The sequence below is a fragment of the Chiloscyllium plagiosum genome, unplaced genomic scaffold (assembly GCF_037043375.1).
Source record: "Chiloscyllium plagiosum isolate Xiang-an unplaced genomic scaffold, Cpla_swu_hap1 HiC_scaffold_15, whole genome shotgun sequence".
Taxonomy (NCBI): Eukaryota; Metazoa; Chordata; class Chondrichthyes; order Orectolobiformes; family Hemiscylliidae; genus Chiloscyllium; species Chiloscyllium plagiosum.
Window position 1 is genome coordinate 693,444 of NW_028270153.1, and position 14,281 is coordinate 707,724.

General features: G+C 44.3%; 1 protein-coding gene across 3 annotated transcripts in view; it reads left to right on the forward strand.

Annotated features, from left to right (window-relative positions):
- LOC122560343 (short transient receptor potential channel 4-associated protein-like) overlaps positions 1-14,281 on the forward strand; it is a 97,259-nt gene that overhangs the window by 68,457 nt on the left and 14,521 nt on the right. For 2 of the 3 annotated variants that reach the window (XM_087994632.1, XM_043710990.2), the window contains 3 exons: positions 475-615; positions 8,212-8,323; positions 9,027-9,139. In XM_087994632.1, coding sequence (XP_087850758.1) covers positions 475-615; positions 8,212-8,323; positions 9,027-9,139 — 366 coding nt within the window. The remainder of the gene's footprint in view (positions 1-474; positions 616-8,211; positions 8,324-9,026; positions 9,140-14,281) is intronic. The other variant, XM_087994633.1, reaches the window with a different exon arrangement.

The window sequence follows — 14,281 nt, forward strand, 5'->3', positions numbered from 1 at the left end:
AAGTACACAGTGAAGCTTCTAGCTTGGTGCTTTATTCCCTTACTTTCAAGTTTGTCAGGCCAGTAGATAGTATTCTGCTCTCGCTACACATCCTTGTAGCTTCAGTAGTGAGATGCTGAGTTGTGCAATGCATTTTGAGTGGAGCAGAATTAAAACTATTATCCATGGTTCCCATGCGGTAGGCCCGAACAATGAATAAACTGGGAGGAAACCATTCTATCAACTTGAACTGATCATAACTATTACATGGATGAAAGGGTGATTTCTAACCAGAGAATCCAATATCCGTTAGTTTTTATTGAAATTTAAAAACAAATTCCTTGGAAACCAAAATAAAACTTTGGGGTAATATGCTTGAATGTTGGAGGTAAATGTTCAGAACTCAGCTTCGGAACAAAAGTGTAATTGCCATTAAGGCCACTGAAGGTCAGTGCCTTGCAAAGAAGTTAAAGTCTTGTATGTTTGCTTTGACAGCACATTCTTTTCTGCATTATCGACAGTGAGTGTAAATCCAGGGATGTATTGCAAAGTTATTTTGATCTTTTGGGTGAGCTGATGAAATTCAACATTGATGCCTTCAAGAGGTTTAATAAATATGTAAACACAGAAGAGAAGGTGAGTTGTGGTATAGTGAGCTGCACCGCTTAATCTGTAAATGAATATCTGTCTAATTTACTAGTCTAGCAAGTATTTACTTTAAGAATTTTGGAAGGTGCTTATATATCACCCATCAGTAAAAATGATCATGAAGCTGGAATGATAAATGAACCCCAACTGAAGGTGGTGCATACCATTTGTCCTAATTCTGCTGGATTCAGGTAATGAGTTCAAACAAGCTAGTGCTGTCACTCTCCCAGGTATCACTAGGCACGAACCACAAGGAACAGAAGATAACTTGCTTTTTTTTGGATTGCTTAATTGCTTTTGACACTTGAAGGCCCAACACAACTGATTTCAGCTTTTTTGATGGGTGCAAGAAAGAACCCCAGAATCAGCAATAAGGCTGGGGGGGGGGGGGGGGGGGGTTGGGTGCAAAAGTGACTGGATGGAAGTCTGAAGGTGGGGAAAACAGAGTGAAAGGCAGAGATCATGGTCTGAAGTCTGAATCCAGAAGGCTTTTTAAGTGTCAAAGTGGGAAATGAGATGCTGCCCTTCCAGTCTGCATTGGGTTTCACTGGAACAATGTATCAGACTGAAGGGTAGAGGTGTGAGCAGAAGACGAAGACTGTGAATGAACTGGCAAGTGACCCCAAGGTCAGGATCACTCTTACAGACTGAGTGAAGGTGTTCCACAGAGCAGTCACCTAGTCTGCATTTAGTCTCCTTGATGAAAAGGAGACAGTATTGAGAGCAGTGAATACAGTTGACGAGTTTGAAAGAAGTAAATTAAAATGCTGCTTCACTTAAAAGGAGTTTGAGATTATAGGTAAAATGACTTGCGACACCTGCATCTGCTTAGGAAATTGCTATTGTAGCAGTGTTGAGTGAAAGAGATGTTTAGTGAAACTGGCAAAGGATGATCAATATGCAGGCTAATAGGAACCCTGTCATTGTTCCAGAAGGCAAGGGAAGAGATGAGAGCAGAGGTTTGTGGTGGATGGGATCCTCAGTTGAGGGAAAAGTAAGAAATATCAGACACCATTTTTGAAGAGGGTGTTATCAGAACTGATCTAATGGAGAGATAGAAACTGCAGATGGAGTTAAGTCCTTAATTAAGCAGGGTGTGAGGAAGTGCAATGGGGATAATTGTGGGAGTCATGACTAGAGCTGGAGAAGTCACAGAAGGGAAGGAAGATGGACGAGATAAAGATGAGAGAAGGTTGGGAATTGGTTGCCAAATTGATTTAATTCTTCCAACAAGATCAGTGATACCTGTACAGTATTTGTATTTGTTCATGGCACGGGGGCCTCGCCGACCAGGCAGAATTTGTCTATAATTGACCGACTCGACACTGATGTCTACTTCAAATCCACCGACTCCCACAACTACCTGGATTACACCTTCCACCCATACCCCTGTAAAACGTGGTGCCTTACTCTCCATTCCTCTGCCAAGAGCATGCAAGTCCTGGGCCGCCGCCTCCACAGAGTTCAAGCCGCCTCATCTTCCGCTTTGGGACCTTGCAACCATATGAGATCAGTGTTGATTTCACCAGTTTCCTGACCTCCCCTCCCCCCACCTTATCCCAGATCCAACCCTTCAAATGGCACTGCCCTACCTGTCTGTCTTCCTTCCTGTCTATCTGCTCCACTTCGACCTATCACCATCAATCCCCATCTCATTTACCTGTTGCATTCCCAGCTACCTCCTCTTCTCCCCCCCCCCCCCCCCCCCCACCCCGCCCATTTATCTTTCAGCCCCCTTGACCCACAAGTCTCATTCCTGATGAAGGGCTTATGCCTGAAACGATGACTGTCCTGCTCCACACATGCTGCCTGACCTGTCCTTTTCCAGCATCAGAGTCTTCAACTCTGATCTCCAGCATCTGCATCCTTGCTTTCTCCTAGGGTAAATGCAGGCAAGATATTCTCTGTGGGGTGTCCAAAACCAATTGTCACAGGGGTCAGCCATGTAGAACTGAGATGAGAAGAAATTACTTCACCCAAAGTGTGTGGTGAGCCTGTGGAGCTCTTTATCAATGAAAGCAGCTTGGGTCAAAATATTGAATGTTTCAAAGAGGAGTTAGATATAGGCTTTGATCCCTTTAGCTTCAAGAACTATGAAGAAGAGGGTACTGAGTTGGATGATAAACAAGATAGTGTTTAAGGGAAAAGTAGGCTTGAAGGGCTGAGTAGACTATACCTCCTGTTTTTCTGCTTCTATCTCCTAAATAGAGGAGATAGGGAATTAGGGTCTTTCCAAATGAGAAGTAATGTGCCAGAGTTCAGTTTTTAATGTGGTAGTAAAAGATTGAGGCAACACCTTTTCACTGCATTGGTATCTAGAATTTTCTGCCTAGTTTGGTAGTGGAGGCTGAAACCCTCTTCTCATTTAAAAATAACCTGAATCTGCAACTGAAGTGCAGTAACCTGCGAGGCCCAGGACTGGGTACTGGGAGGTGAGATTAGAATGGATATCTATATATAGAATCCCTGCAGTGTGGAAACAGGCCATTTGGCCCAACACATTAACACTAACTCTCCAAAGAGTATCCCATCCAGACTTGCATCCCTATCTCATCCCTGCATTTCCCATGGCTACCCAACGCAGCCGTGAACACTATGTGGGCAATTTGGCATGGCGAGTCCACCTACACTGCACATCTTTGGACTGAGGAAACCCATACACACACGCACATGCAGCTAGAATTGAACCCAGGTCCCTGGCGCTGTGAGACAGCAGTGCTAACCAATGAGCCACTATGCCACCCCAAATTACAAGCTTTATTTTGGCCGCATACATGCGATGAGCTAAAAGTCTCTTTTTGTGCCTTTAATTTTCTGTGGTTTTATAGGAGTGGGACAAGTAATGTTCGATAAAGTTGTCAAAAAGATAGATAAATATAGCTAGGTCCCATGAAGGTCTGTATGACCACACCATTTGTTTGGAGAAAACAGGATAAGTTGAAAGAGAAATTGTTCATTGGGGCAACAAGCTCAGCCAGGTGGAGATGATGTCAGAGTGTGGTGCTGGAAAAGGCAACATCCAAGGAGCAGGAGAGTTGACGTTTTAGGCAGAAGCCCTTCATCAGGAATGAGGCGTGTGGGCCAAGGTGTACAGTTCTTGTTGCCACACTACCAAAAGGATGTGGATGCTTTGGAAAGGGGACAGAGAAGATTTGAGGATGTTGCCTGGTATGGAAGGTGCTAGCTATGAAGAGAGGTTGAGGAGGTTAAGATTATTTTCATTAGAAAAAAGGAGATTGAGGGGGGATCTGATTGAGGTCTACAAAATCATGAAGGGTATAGACAGGGTGGATAGAGATAAAAATCACACAACACCAGGTTATAGTCCAACAGGTTTAATTGGAAGCACATTAGCTTTTGGAGCATCATTCCTTCATCAGATGATAGTGGAGGGCATAATCCTAACACACAGAATTTATAGCAAGCATTTACAGTGTGATGTAACTGAAATTATACATTGAAAAATTGATTCTGTAAGCCTTTCATCTTTTAGAATACCATGACAGTTTCACTTCTTTCACGTGTAAGTCACAAAACCTTTTTTTTTAAAAGTTGCATTCTCAGGTTAGCTGTTAACAATGATGATAACTAGACAATATGTTGAAGGTGTTCAAAGTTTGGGAGAAGATTTGTAGCTTGGGTGCTCATTGTTGTGGTTCTGTTCGCCGAGCTGGGAATTTGTCTTGCAAACGTTTAGTCCCCTGTCGAGGTGACATCCTCAGTGCTTGGGAGCCTCCTGTGAAGCGCTTCTGTGATGTTTCCTCCGGCATTTATTCTAGGGAATTCCTAGAGGCATGGCACTCATCCACAAACTCCATCAACAAACACATCGACCTGGACCCAATATACCGGCCACTACAGCGGACAGCTGAAACTGGCAACCGGAAGCGGCAGAGACAGGCCACTATAAATGCCGGAGGAAACATCACAGAAGCGCTTCACAGGAGGCTCCCAAGCACTGAGGATGTCACCTAGACAGGGGACGAAACGTTTGCAAGGCAAATTCCCAGCTCGGCGAACAGAACCACAACAACATGTTGAAGGTGTTAGCCCCCTGTGTTCTCTGTCTATACCATGATGTTTAGATTGATTCTAATCTAAAAAGTGAGATCAGAGTTTTACATGATTTCATGCAGTTTTTGAGCAAAGTACAATGTAACCCTGCAAATACAAACTCACCCCACAAATTATATGTGTGCATGTGGGTCTTTGTCTGGGTTAGGGGTTGAGTGTGAGAAAGTGTGTGTGTGTGTGGTGAGTGCAGTGTGTCTTAAGTCTGTGAGAGGGTGCATGTGTGAGCGTGTGTCTGTAAGGGTGTGTGGGAGTGTCAGTGTATATGTATGTACAGGTGTGTGTGTGTGTGTAGTAGTATCTGTGTGTATAATGCACTGGTGGTCACCTGTAATGTGACATGAACCCAAGGTCCCGGTTGAGGCCCTCCCTATGGGTACCGAACTGGAGTGTTCCCTCCCAGTTGGGGAACACTTCAGTGGTCCTGGACATTCGACCTCAGACCTTCGGGTGACCATCCTCCAAGGCGGACTTCACAACAGGCAGCAGCGAAAGGTGGCCGAGCAGAGGCTGATAGCTAAGTTCGGTACCCATAGGGAGGGCCTCAACCGGGACCTTGGGTTCATGTCACTTTATAGATGACCACCACTGCACTAGACATATACAGATACTCCTACACACACACACTCTCACACAAGCACTCCTGTACACACACACACACACACACACACACACACACACACACCCTTACAGGCACATGCACCCCCTCACAGACTTAAGACACTCTGCACTCACCACACACGCGCGCACACTTTCTCACACAACCCCCAACCCAGACAGACACACGCAGACAGACAAAGACCCACATGCACATGCATATTTTGTGGGGTGAGTTTCTGCTTGCAGGGTTACATTGTACTTTGCTCAAAAACTGCATGAATTCATGTAAAACTCTTATCTCACTTTTTAGATTAGAATCAATCTAAACATCATGGTATAGACAGAGAACACAGGGGGAGAACACCTTCAACATATTGTCTAGCTATCACCATTGTTAACAGCTAACCTGAGAATGCAACTATTTATATAAAAAAAGGTTTTGTGATTTACACGTGAAAGAAGTGAAACTGTCATGGTATTCTAAAAGATGAAAGGCTTAACAGACAATCAATTTTTCAATGTATAATTTCAGTTACATCACACTGTAAATATTTGCTATAAATTCTGTTAGGATTGAGCCCTCCACTATCACCTGATGAAGGAGTGATGCTCCGAAAGCTAGTGTGCTTCCAATTAAACCTGTTGGAGTATAACCTGGTGTTGTGATTTTTAACTTTGTACACCCCAATCCAACACCGGCATCTCCAAATCATGGATAGAGATAAGCTTTTTCCCAGGGTGAGGGATTCAATAATGAGGTCATGTGTTCAAGGTGAGAGGAGAAAAGTTTAAAGGGGATACACGCGGCAAGTACTTTACTCAGAGGGTGGTAGGTGCCTGGTGCGTGTTGCCAATAAAGGTAGTAGAAGCGGGCACTGTAGATTCATTTAAGGTGCGCCTGGACAGATGCATGAAAGGGTGGGGATCAAAGGGGTACAGATCTTTAGGAATTTGGCAATAGCTTTAGACAGTGTATTTGGCTCAGCACAGGCTTGGAGGGCCGAAAGGCCTACTCCTAGGCTGTAAATTTGTTTCTTTATTCAAGGTGACTGAGATAAATGGGAGGGGGTGGAGCTGTGGGAAAGGTAGCTGGGAATGAGGTAGGTAGATGAAGGTGGGGGTGAAAGGGATAGGTTGGAGAAATGGGTGGTGCAGATAGGTGGGAAGGAAGCTGGACAGATAGGACTGTTCAAGAGCACAGTGCTGAATTGGAAAGTTGAGACTGGGATAAGGTTGGGGAGGGGAAATGGGGAAACTGGTGAAATCTACAGTGACCCAAGATGGAAGACGAGACGTTCTTCCTCCAGGCATTGGGTGGTTAGAGTTTGGCAATGGAGGCGGCCCAGGACCTGCATGTCTTTGGCGGAGAGAGAGGGGGAGTTAGCGTTCTGCTACAGGGCGGTGGGGTTGATTGGTGTGGGGTCCCAGAGATGTTCTCTGAAATGATCCGCAAGTTGGTGTCCTGTCTCCCCAATGTGGAGGAGACCATATCAGGTGCAACAGATGAAGTAGATGATGTGTGTGGAAGTATAGGTAAATTGCTTCGGATGTGGAAGGATTCTTTGGGGTCTTGAATGGAAGTGAGGGAGGTGTGGGCATAGATTTTTCACTTCCTTCAATGGCAGGGGTAAGTGTTGGGGTGGGAGGGTGGTTTTGTGGGGTGCGTGGACCTAACAAGGGAGTCACAAAGGGAAACGCAGATGGAGTGGTGAGAGAAATATATATGTCTGGTAGGGTCTGTTTGTAGGTGGCGGAAATGGCAGAGGATGGTGCAGTGTATCTGGAGAGGTTGGTAGGGTGGAAGGTGAGGACCAGCGGGGTTTCTGTCCTTGTTGTGGTTGGGGGGGTAGTGTTCAAGAGCAGAGGTACAGGAAGTGGAGGAGATGCACTGGAGGGCATCATCAACCATTTGAGAGGGGAAATTGCAGTCTTTGAAGGAGGAGGCCATCTGGCTTGTTCTATTGTGGAATTGGTCCTCCTAGGAGCAGATACAGCAGAGGATTTGGGAGTAAGGATAGCATTTTACAGGAGGCAGAGTGGGAGGAGGTGTAGTCCAGATAGCTGTGGGAGTCGGTGAGCTTGGAGTGGACCCATTCTTCATCTACCTATTGCATTCACAGCGACTATGCACCCCATCCACCCCCCATCCGATTTCGCTCTCCGCCCCCTTGGCCTGCAAGCCTCATTCCTGATGAAGGGCTTATGCCTGAAACATAGACTCTCTGCTCCTTGGATGCTGCCTGGCCTGCTGTGCCTTTCCAGCACCACACACTCAACTCTGATCTCCAGCATCTGCAGTCCTCACTTTCTTCCAGGTGGAGGTTATGGTGGTTACTAGTGATTGTTTGGACCTCCTTGTTTAGGAAGAAACAGATGTTTGAGCCATCCAGGTGGCTGATGGAGATGTTGAGGGATTGAATATCCATAGTGAAGAAGAAGCCTGTGTTTTACCACCTGTATGACTATGTTAATCTATTTCCGGATGGTCCATTTCAAAACTTAAAAAATTATGAGGGGCATGGATAGGATAAGTAGGCAAAGTCTTTTCCCTGTGGTCGAGGAGTCCAGAACTAGAGGGCATAGGTTTAGGGTGAGAGGGGAAAGATATAAAAGAAACCTAAGGGGCAACTTTTTCATGCAGAGGGTGGTGTATGCATGGAATGAATTGCCAGAGGATGTGATGGAGGCTGGTACAATTGCAACATTTAAGAGGCATTTGGGTGGGCATATGAATAGGAAGGGTTTGGAGGGATATGGGGCCGGGTGCTGGCAGGTGAGACTAGATTGGGTTGGGATATCAGGTCGGCATGGACAGGTTGGACTGAAGGGTCTGTTTCCATGCTGTACATCTCTATGACTCTATGACTCTTGCCACAAAGTACAGCAATTCACAATGCTGTCTTTTTTATTCAGTTTCAGATATTTTTGAATCAGATCAACAGTTCTTTAGTGGATTCTAACATGCTGGTTCGCTGTATTGTGTTGTCCTTGGACCGATTTGAAAGTCAAACAGATGCTGTAAAAGGTATAACGCAAATAAGGTCCTTTCGTAAGCAATGGAGAAGTGGAAGTATATATGCATTGGAGGAGATTATTTTGAGGGAACAAACCAAATTAGCATGACAGTATAAATTTATCAATGACAAACCTGCAGGCATGGATTTTGTTCATTTTATCACAATCTCAGATGTAGCATGCAAAAATGGTTTTGAGTGGTAAGTGCCCTTGAATCTTCAAAGAGCCAAATCAAATTTATGAATGGGAATCCAGCAGCAAGCCCTCATTTGTGACACTGCACACAATTCATGACTGTGGATAATAGAGCCCAAAACAGCTTTTACCACTTCATCTCCTATACTGATCCTTAAGATTTTCCTGGTGGGCTCCTTGAACTGGTTATCTCAAAACTGGAATAACCTTAATATGTAAAAACCTAATATATTCTTGACTTTAATGCAAGTGACAAAAAGGTGGATCTTGCGTGATTACTAAACCTTTGAGTGGCTTTGATTTCAGTGAACTTTGGTGTCGTGTCTGGCAGTTTAGCTGTTTTCATTGAGATCTGGTGGGATTACAATCATGTATGTTACTCAACTAATCCAGTAAATGTAATTTTTTATGAACTGATGTTTGTGACATTGACTAGTTTGCAATTTCTCTTGATTTTTTGGGATAGATGTGGGAATGTGGTTATCCTTTGATCATTCTGTACGCTGTTTTCTACCTAGTTGCAGAAGTCATTTCCCAGTGCTGCCTGCTATCCTACATCTCACGTGTGGAAAACAGACTCTCATTTCTTTTCCGGCTAATTAATATTATTCAAGTACAGACGCTCACCCAGGTAAGCTTAATTATTTCTAGTAACTATAGGCCGGTGAGTCTCACTTCTGTTGTGGGCAAAATCTTAGAGAGAATTGTAAGGGATAGGATTTATGAACATCTGGATAGGAATAATGTGATCAAGGATAGTCAGCATGGTTTTGTGAAGGGCAGGTCGTGCCTCACAAACCTTATTGAATTCTTTGAGAAGGTGACTAAGGTGGTGGACGAGGGGAAAGCAGTAGATGTGGTGTATATGGATTTTAGTAAGGCGTTTGATAAGGTTCCCCATGGTAGACTACTGCAAAAAATACGGAGGTATGGCATTGAGGGTGAGTTGGAGGTTTGGATTAGGAGTTGGCTGGCTGGAAGAAGACAGAGGGTAGTAGTTGATGGCAAAGGTTCATCTTGGAGTGCCGTCACTAGCGGTGTTCCGCAAGGATCTGTTTTGGGACCATTGCTGTTTGTCATTTTTCTCAATGACCTGGAGGAGGGGTTAGAAGGTTGGGTGAGCAAGTTTGCGGATGATACGAAAGTCGGAGGAGTTGTAGACAGTGAGGAAGGATGTGGCAGGTTACAGGGGGATATAGATAAGCTGCAGAACTGGGCAGAAAGGTGGCAAATGGAGTTCAATGTAGCCAAGTGTGAGGTGATTCACTTTGGTAAGAGTAATAAAAAGATGGGGTACTGGGCTAACGGTCGGATACTTGGTAGTGTGGATGAGCAGAGGGATCTTGGTGTCCATGTACACAAATCGTTGAAAGTTGCCACCCAGGTAAATAGTGCGGTAAAGAAGGCATATGGCGTACTGGCTTTTATTGGTAGAGGAATTGAGTTCCGGAGTACTGAGGTCATGTTGCAGTTGTATAAGACTCTGGTGCGGCCGCATCTGGAGTATTGTGTGCAGTTTTGGTCACCATACTATAGGAAGGATGTGGAGGCACTGGAACGGGTGCAGAGGAGGTTTACCAGGATGTTGCCTGGTATGGTAGAAAGGTCGTATGAGGAAAGGCTGAGGCACTTGGGGTTGTTTTCATTGGAGAAAAGAAGGTTTAGGGGTGACTTGATAGAGGTGTATAAGATGATTAGGGGTTTAGATAGGGTCGACAGTGAGAATCTTTTTCCACGTATGGAGTCAGCTATTACAGGGGGCATAGCTTTAAATTAAGGGGGGGTAGGTATAGGACAGATGTTAGGGGTAGGTTCTTTACTCAGCGAGTCGTGAGTTCATGGAATGCCCTGCCAGTAGCAGTGGTGGACTCTCCCTGTTTATGGGCATTTAAGCGGGCATTGGATAGGCATATGGAGGATAGTGGGCTAGTGTAGGTTAGGTGGGTTTGGATCGGCGCAACATCGAGGGCCGAAGGGCCTGTACTGCGCTGTATTCTTCTATGTTCTATTTTAGGAAATTGTTTACTTTTTGTCTAAGTTCACTTTTGCTTCAACTAATTTTCTCACATGTTTCAATTGATTGTACTTGCCTTTTGAAGTAAACCAAGGTATAATATTGAGTCTAACCTCCAATTTAACCCATCTTCCAAGACCCCCCTCTCTAGTTACCTGCTATCAGTTCAGAAATCCACAAGTTATGCTTACTGAATGTTGAGGGCATGTGACTGCATTCCATTTTAAATGATGTAATGTTCCTTTCTTTTTAAAGTTACATTCTGAATGCAGTCTAAGTTTTTCTGTTGCTTTGAAGATTTCTCATAGGGGCCAACTTCAAAGTGATGAATTATTTTAAATCTTAGTTTGATAAGTGCCATATACATACGTACCAGTGCTGGAGCAATTGCCTTGAGAGTTACAGCAAGCCTGTAACTGTATTTAAAATCATGGTTTAGGACTGAGTCACAGAGCAACCAATCCACAATAGAAATTATTTGACAAAATTGTTAGGAAGGGAAATACCCTTACCTCAAGAAAGAAAATTCTTAATGATGAGGGCAGGGGCAAAAATGTCTGTTATACCCCAGTCTTTGAAGACAAACTGGTCTCATTTGTGATGTTACAGGTGAGTTCATTGGAGTTCTCTAAACTACACAATTAGTGGTTAGACCATAAGACATAGGAGTGGAAGTAAGGCCATTCGGCCCATCGAGTCCACTCCACCATTTAATCATGTCTGATGGGCATTTCAACTCCACTTACCCGCATTCTCCCCGTAGCGCTTAATTCCTTGTGACATCAAGAATTTATCAATCTCGGCCTTGAAGACATTTAGCGTCCCAGCCTTCACTGCACTCAGCTGCAATGAATTCCACAGACCCACCACACTCTGGCTGAAGAAATGTCTCCGCATTTCTGTTCTGAATTTACCCCCTCTAATTCTAAGGCTGTGTCCATGGGTCCTAGTCTCCTTGCCTAACGGAAACAATTTCCTAGCGTCCACCCTCTCCAAACCATGTATTATCTTGTAAGTTTATATTAGATCTCCCCTTAATCTTCTAAACTCCACTGGACACGCTCCAATGCCAGTATGTCCCTCCTGAGGTGTGGGGCCCAAAACTGGACACAGTACTCCAAATGGGACCTAACCAGAGCTTTATAAAGTCTCAGTAACACAACGGTGCTTTTATATTCCAACCCTCTTGAGGTAAATGACAACATTGCATTTGCTTTCTTAATCAAGGATTCAACCTGCATGTTTACCTTTAGACAATCCTCGACTAGCACTCCCAGATCCCTCTGTACTTTGGCTTTACGAATTTTCTCACCGTTTAGAAAGTAGTCCATGCTTGTATTCTTTTTTCCAAAGTGCAAGACCTCGCATTTGCTCACATTGAACTTCATCAGCCATTTCCTGGACCACTCTCCCAAACTGTCTAGATCCTTCTGCAGCCTCCCCACTTCCTCAGTACTACCTGCCTGTCCACTTAACTTTGTATCATCGGCAAACTTCGTTAGAATGCCCCCAGTCCCTTCATCCAGATCATTCATATATATAATGTGAACAGCTGCGGCCCCAACACTGAACCCTGCGGGACACCGATTGTCACCGGCTGCCATTCCGAAAAAGAACCTTTTATCCCCTCTCTGCCTTCTGTCAGACAGCCAATCCTCGATCCATGCCAGTAGCTCATCTCGAACACCATGGGCCCTCGCCTTACTCAGCAGCCTCCCGTGTGGTACCTTGTCAAAAGCCTTTTGGAAGTCTAGGTAGACCACATCCACTGGGTTTCCCTGGTCTAACCTACTTGTCACCTCTTCAAAGAATTCTAACAGGTTTGTCAGACATGACCTCCTCTTACTAAATCCATGTTGACTTATTCTAATCCGACCCTGCTCTTCCAAGAATTTAGAAACCTCATCCTTAACGATGGATTCTAGAATTTTACCAACAACCGAGGTTAGGCTAATTGGCCTATAATTTTCCATCTTTTGTCTTGCTCCTTTCTTGAACAAGGGGGTTACAACAGCGGTCTTCCAATCATTCGGGACTTTCCATGACTCCAGTGACTTTTGAAAGATCTCAACCAATGCCTCCGCTATTTGCTCAGCCACCGCCCTCAGAACTCTAGATGTAGCCCGTCGGGGCCAGGAGATTTATCAATTTTAAGACCTTTTAGCTTTTCTAGCACTATCTCTTTTGTAATGGCAACCATACTCAACTCAGCTCCCTGACTCCCTTTAATTGTTGGGATATTACTCATGTCTTCCACTGTGAAGACTGATGCAAAGTACTTATTAAGTTCTCCAGCTATTTCCTTATCTCCCATCACTAGCCTTCCAGCATCAGTTTGAAGTGGCCCAATGTCTACTTTTGCCTGTCGTTTGTTTCTTATGTATTGAAAGAAACTTTTACTATCATTTCTAATATTACTGGCTAGCCTACCTTCATATTTGATCCTCTCCTTCCTTATTTCTCTCTTTGTTATCCTCTGTTTGGGAAATCTTCTGATTTCCCAGTGCTCTTGGCCACTTTATAGGATCTCTCTTTTTCTTTGATACATTTCCTGCATTCCTTTGTCAGCCATGGCTGTCTAATCCCTCCCTGGATAATCTTTCTTTTCTTGGCGATGAACCTCTATCCTCAATTATACCTACAAACTCCTGCCATTTTTGCTCTACTGTCTTCCCTGCTAAGCTCTGCTTCCGGTCGATTTTCGTCAGTTCCCCTCTTATGTCCTCGTAATTACCTTTGTTTAACTGTAACACCATTACATCCGATTTTGCCTTCTCTCTTTCAAACTGCAAACTGAACTCTACCATATGATCACTGTTTCCTAAGTGTTCCCTTAATTTAAGATCTTTTATAAAGTCTTGTTCATTACATAGCACGAGGTCCAAAATAGCCTGCTCCCTTATGGGCTCCATGACAAGCTGTTCCAAAAAGCTATCCTGTCAGCATTCCACGAATTCCCTTTCTTTGGATCCACTGGCAACATTATTTACCCAGTCCACCTGCATATTGAAGTCCCCCATGATCACCGTGACCTTGCCTTTCTGACATACCTTTTCTATTTCCCGGTGCATGTTGCACCACTGGTCCTGACCACTGTTAGGAGGTCTGTACGTAACTCCCATTATGGTTTTTTTTCCTTTGTGGTTCCTCAATTCCACTCACACAGACTATACATCATCTGACCCTATGTCATTCAGTGCCATAGATTTAATTTTGTTCTTAACTAACAAGGCCACCCCGCTCCCTCTGCCCACTTCCCTGTCTTTTCGATAAGTTGTAAATCTTTGGATGTTTAACTGCCAGTCCTGAACCCCCTGCAACCATGTCTCTGTGATGCCTACCACATCATAATCATTCACGATGATCTGTGCCGTTAGTTCATCTACTTTGTTACAAATGCTATGAGCATTCAGGTAAAGTGCCTTAATGCTAACATTCTTATCATTCGAGATATTGGAAGTCATAAGATGTCCTAAGTTATCCTTCCTTTTTGTTGCATTCCTAATCTGCCTCAAGATTAAATCCACCTGCATACATGCTATCCTCCTGCTTATCTTTCCATTTAACTCCATACTTCCTGTCGCTTTCACTTTCCCTCCCCCCCCCCCCCCCCCAAAAACTCAGAAGTTTAAAGTCCTACTGACCACCCTATTTATCCTCTTCACTAGAACATTGGTATCAGATCGGTTCAGGTGGAGACCGTCCCAACGGTACAGATCCCCCCGGTTCCAAAACTGATGCCAATGCCCCATGAAATGG